General features: G+C 36.9%; 1 protein-coding gene across 4 annotated transcripts in view; it reads left to right on the forward strand.

Annotated features, from left to right (window-relative positions):
* The window catches only part of LOC111595419 (fasciclin-3), a 96460-nt gene extending 92057 nt beyond the window's left edge, over positions 1–4403 (forward strand). The window contains exons 6-7 of one of the 4 annotated variants that reach the window (XM_030224379.1): positions 3131–3467; positions 4129–4403. In XM_030224379.1, coding sequence (XP_030080239.1) covers positions 3131–3467; positions 4129–4341 — 550 coding nt within the window. In that variant the 3' untranslated portion in view covers positions 4342–4403. Of the gene's footprint in view, positions 1–318; positions 1454–3130; positions 3468–3902; positions 3925–4128 lie in introns of those variants that run through there. The other 3 variants (XM_030224381.1, XM_030224382.1, XM_030224378.1) reach the window with 3 other exon arrangements.
* Positions 4404–6000: the final 1597 nt, after the last annotated feature.

Genomic DNA, 6000 nt, shown 5'->3' on the forward strand with positions numbered 1-6000 from the left:
TATACTAAAACGTCAAGTCGCTGTCCAAGCCATATACCAAAAAATCAACAACTGAAATTGTCCATTTCGCAAATGCATCTCAAAAACAACAACTGCAACAACAACAGTAGCAACAAAAACAACAACAACAGCAACAACACAATTTCCCATTGTACTTATTTTGTGTACTTTCATATGGCCAACATAACATCCACCAAAAAACTAAACTGTCAAAATAAATTCAAAACTGTCAAAAATTTGTTGTTCTGCCCCAAACATTGAACCACTGAACCACTCAACCACTCAACCAACCCAACCATTCGCGGACTACATTTGCAGCGAGAAGCAGCTCGACTCCGGCGAGGCAGCGTATCATGGCCAAAATGTGGCGCTGCTGGAGACGCCCAATGGCATCACGCTTCTAGGCGCCAGTAAAACGCGCGAGGCGAATGGGAACGGCACTGGCAATGGCCATGGGCATAATCACGAGCGGTTCTCGGTGGAGCGACGCGTGCACGATGAAGATGATTCATTTGAATATGGCACGGATCGCGAGAGCAGCGTCTATAATCCCACCACAAAGCCGCTGCGTAATGTGCTAATGGGCCAGGCGGGCGGACGCAACACGCAGGCGAGCAGAAGCGAGCCGGAGGCACCGACAGCCGACAGCGATACGGACACGGATCTGCTGCAGCGCGGCAATCAGTTGGGCATACCCGAGTCACGTTTCTCACGCTGGCTGCCCAAGGATCAGCGCGAGCTGCTCGAGAAGCAGGCTAAGCTGCTGTCAGGACGCAGTCAGGCACTGGCGAAGGCAGCACCGCCAGCAACGCCCCCAAAACCAAACAAAAGTTCACCAACAACACAGACGACAACGCCGACAACACCAAAGCTGCCACAGGAAACGGAAATTTAAATGTGTGTGTGTTTGTGTGTAAACATGTGTTTAGTTAGGTGCAGGAAATGCCACAAAATTGAAGTCTAGAATTTCTAATTTATTTAGTTCAGAATGTCGTTACATAGCAGCGAGCTATGCAGCTCGACAAGCAAAGCGAGACTCATGACAGCTTCATTCACACACACACACACACACTTACACATATACGAAATCTTGACATAGTTGAGAATTTTTACCAAAACAGCATGAAATTTAGACATGAAATTAAGAATTTTTCGAATATGTATGTAATTAATAGAGTTGTTGCATGGCCAAGTCTGAGCGTCAAAAAGCTAAATGTTATGTTACTCAAACGACAACAAAAAGTTGAAGAAAAGCAAAAAAGATTTTGTTCTTTTTTTTTTGTTTTTAACTTTTCTCAAGTATTTATTTGGAACAAAGTTTAAGCTGTGCCCACTGTACTTTATATATATTATTTTTTTCACTTCCTTAAGAGCCGCAACATATTTTCCTTTATTGCAATTGTATTAATTTGTTCTAATTACAACATTTAACCTAAGTTGAACAAGTAGTTAAGGTTGAAGACGAAACGAAGCGCGCGTTTATTTATTAAGTTGTAGTTAGTTGAGTCTTTTTGCTAAGGTTGTTCTTTATTTTATATCTATATATACATATATATATTTTTAATAAATTAACAAAAAACAAAAGCGAAAACTGAATAAATGCCTGCGTGTGTGTGCGTGTGTTCCATGGTTTCGGGGTTGTTTCAAATGTTATTTTTTATGCATTTATTTTATATATTGTTTCAATTACTTTTCAAACTTTTTTTTTAAATAAGCACAATATAACACATGTTTTCGTATGAAAACTGCATTTTATTGGATTTGTTGAAGCTGCGTGCTTTACATTTGCAATTTGGTTGGCCAGCTAGAGAATACGTGTCGCAGCTTAACTATACACACACATACACACACACTCACACTCACTACAATAGCAGCAATAGTTTTTTAATAGTTGTTTCCAACATGATATCAGGCAACTGAACAAACACGCAGCCAGACGGCTGCCAGACATTCAAATGAGCCAAAAAATTATTTATGGAATTTATATGGATACACTTAACGTGTGCTGCACGTCTCTCTATCTCTGTCTCTCTCTCTCTCTCTGTGTGTGTGGCAAACAAATTATGCGACCAACTATCAGCTATCAGCTTACTGGCATCTGCACAGCGCCAGCTTTGAAGGTCAATTGCGCACGAGCTGAGCGGAGGTCAATGGTAAAGCTAAAGAGAACAATTTTTTAAGAGTTTTGCTTAAATTCTGAATTTCAGCAGAACATTTTTCTTGCCATTCTTTAAGCCTAGCTGACTTAGAATTCAGTATATCAAAAAAAGAAACATGTGCTAAAAAGTTAAAGCAGCTTTAAGAAGTTCAGGACTTGATACTTTAAGCCTAGCTGACTGTGAGAGTTATTTGCCAATGCTGCGAGGTTTTGCCTAAATCTGCAAAGAGACTCTTGCTGAGTTCAGTTATAGTCCATTATCTAAAGTAGAAAATATATTAAAAGAGTTCTTCTTATATACGTTATGATCTGCTTTTCATATATCTGAAAGAAAAGCTAAAGCAGAAGATCGAAATTAAATACAGATGAAAGTCTTAAAGAGCTATTCAAAGATTCTTTAGAAAATGTTTCTGTTAAGGGACTTAGCTCATTTATAAAAAAATAAATTGTCAGTTTTTCTTTAGTACCCAATTCTGACTTAAAAACCCCGAGATAAAAACCTGAAATCCACTTCAAACTCTGCCTTACTAAACACATTCAAAACTCTTTAACAGATACCGCTCGACCGACAGCTAAAGTTCACATTCCTTGACAATCCTCTCTCTCTGTTTTCGTAACATTCCCTTGAGCAACGCCCCAACTAATTGCAATCCAAATCAAATAATTTTGAGTAGTTGAAGGCTCTGGTTTATTGGTGCCACGCAGCTGCAGCCAAACTGAAAACCAAATACTTTCTCTAATCCAAAGCACACACAAACACACCTTCTATCTAACCCACGACTAATACCGCTTTAATGGCTATTTTTTGGGGCCAGCCAGCGCTATGCCATGCTATACTATACTGTCTGTTAATCTAACTAATGTCCCGGCTGCACGACAAACAATTATTTTGACACATTTAATAAGTAGCCCCAAAAAGTCGCAACGACCACGAAACACCAAGCCCTTAACCACAATTGAAACCAAAAACAGCAGCGACACCGAAAGCGCCGACATAAAAGCCACCTCCACCTCAACCGCCACGGCAACAACGACGGCGACGACAACAGGAGCTGGCGCTGGAGCTGGCGTTGAATCTGAGGATGTGGGCAACAATGGCAGCGACCAGGAGGCGCCGGCCGGCAAGAAGGCCAAACGTTTGCCAGCCTTTGCTGTTGCCATTTTAAAGCGTTTCAATGAGAAGGATGCCAAGGATAACAATGGTGAGACGCTGACAACGGCGGCAGGCGCAAATGACAACGACAACAATACAACAACAGCAGCAGCAGCAACAGCAACAACAATCGATGGCAATGACAATGAACCAAAGGTATACAAAAACTGAACCAGTCCTTGAATAGACAACCACACGAAAATCTTGCTGTCTCTTTCTCTATCTCTCTCTCTATATATCTCTTACTATGCGTGCTTGTATGTGTGTGCGTGTGTGTGTGCGCGTGTTTATTTAATTGTGTGTTTTCTACACCATTTAGCTTAGCATACTCTTAGGCCAAATATATATAGATATATATATTTTATATCGATTTATAATTTTTCTATAATCACAAACTTTTTTGTCATTTGCTCTCTCTCTCTCTCTCTCTCTCTCTCTTGCTCTCTTTTTGGCTGCTACACAATTTTTTGCTTCATTTTTAATGCTTTTTTTGTAAATTCGTCGTGTTGATAACGCATGCAAAAAATTTGTGTAACTTGTAAATACTCTGTCTATATACTCTGTACGATTTATCGATATTTGCTATATAAGGCTATAGTTTGGCAGAGCACCTCACCCGTGTGGACTTTTAAGTAAGAAAGCTAAGCAAATGAAAACACGTAGCGCAGCAGCAAAAAGGTATCACAATTTGCCCTTCCACCAAAATAAATGACATGAATCAAAATAAAATGTATATAAATTTATTTTTATTTACAATTTGAAGTGTGTTTCCTTTCTAGATTGAAATTTAATAGAAATTTTTGTTTATTGCCCGCAGCAAGACAAACAACTCGTCTATGCTGAACTTGTACTAAAGCCCGCCCAGGAGAAGACGCCAGCTGCACTAACAACAGCAACAACAACAGCAGCAGCAGCAACACCAGCCAACACAACAACAGCTGCAGCTCTGGCGGGCGCAGATGCAGCTGGCAAAAATGCTACTGAATATGCCGAAATAGTCTATGTGCAAAAGGGCGATGGCAAGAAATAAAAATACTCAACAAAATGCCCAATGAGGCTGTACCAACAACAGCTACAACAACAGCAACAACAACAACAACAACAACATTAAAAAATTATTATATATATTGTGAACCACAACAAAATACAAAAAAAACACAACAAAACCCAATGCATAAACATAAAATAACATTAAAAAAAAAGAAAATAAATATAAAAAAATTATGAATTTTAAGTGTGGTTTTTCAAAAACTCCATTGAATGTGTGTACTAAAAAACAAGAAAAATCTTAAAGCTAATTACAAGACAAAACGTAATTAATGTGTTAAAAAAACAATACAAAAACTAAAAAAAAAAACATTTTTCCACATACATAAATATATAATTAAAAACAAAAAAAACATACGCACAGCTAAATCCATACACAGTCCCACACACACCTAAATAAAATTTACAACAAAATAAAACTAAAACAAGCATAAAATTAATAAAAGATTATAAATTAAATTTACATAGGCAAAACACAAATAAAAAAAATAAATATAAAAAAATATATTAAAAAAATCAAATGAAAACCTTAAAAAAATATTTGAAAATCTCAATTATTTACATAAATGTCTCGCAATTAAGCTAAATGTAATTTAAGCCAAGAAAATATGCAAAAACAAAAAAAAAAGCCCCACAAAAAAATTTTATTTATTACAAAACGATTTTTTATACAAAAAAGAAAATGGATTTTTTTAACAACTTTTTGATAAACATTTAACGAAAAACAAACACAAACAATTCGAGCAGCCAGAGTAAAGCATTTAAGCAAAAGTTGATAATACAGAGAAAAGCGAATAAGCTTTATTCATTAATCTTCATTATCGATAGTTATCGATCATTCTCGAATCTCCACGAAGGCGCAACAAAATTGTAACCGAAAGTATTTTATGCTAATTTCTATTCACATTTTCCAATCCAAGCCAGGCCTATTATTACGTTATTAATTTAAAAGTGAATTAAAAAAAATAAATAAATATAAATTATATGATTATGATAATTATTATGTATAATTTAAGCGCAGCACTAATTACAATTATATATATATACTTTGATTATTGATTTTTTACCTTGTAAATTATAATTTGTATAAAGTTAAGCCGAGTAACTTTTTTGAATAAAATTCTTTACCATAAAACTGTGTCGAGCTCTCTCTTTTGCCCTTTTGTAGCGCATGTTTAGAGATAATCCTGAACTGTTATCCTGCCAGTAGCATGGCAGACGACAATGGACGTGGATGAGTTGAAAAAGGGATGCATTTGATATGCCCAACAAAGGCAGGCCCAGACAGTACGCACACTGACAGCGCTCGCGGTCGTATACTTAATTTCTATTATCATGCACTCCACATGTTGTCTATCGTGTGTGTGTGTGTGTGTGTGTATGCTCGTGCTTTCGCTGTTTTCGACTGCTTTAAGCCACAATGCAGCAAGGCACAAGTTGAGAGCATTTTATTTGTTTAATTAAAACTACATATTTGATAGCAACAGCTGCAGGTACAACAACAAATATAATAACAACTGAGGCAACTATATGAATTATTTGACTAGCAATGAAATGTAAAATCTACGAGTAAGTAAATTGAAATGGAAATCGAGTTTATGGCACAAACAAGGCAATTGCATGTCTGCAGCAGTCACGTAAT

Source organism: Drosophila hydei, unplaced genomic scaffold, assembly GCF_003285905.1.
Source record: "Drosophila hydei strain 15085-1641.00,03,60 unplaced genomic scaffold, DhydRS2 tig00008114-arrow-pilon, whole genome shotgun sequence".
Taxonomy (NCBI): Eukaryota; Metazoa; Arthropoda; class Insecta; order Diptera; family Drosophilidae; genus Drosophila; species Drosophila hydei.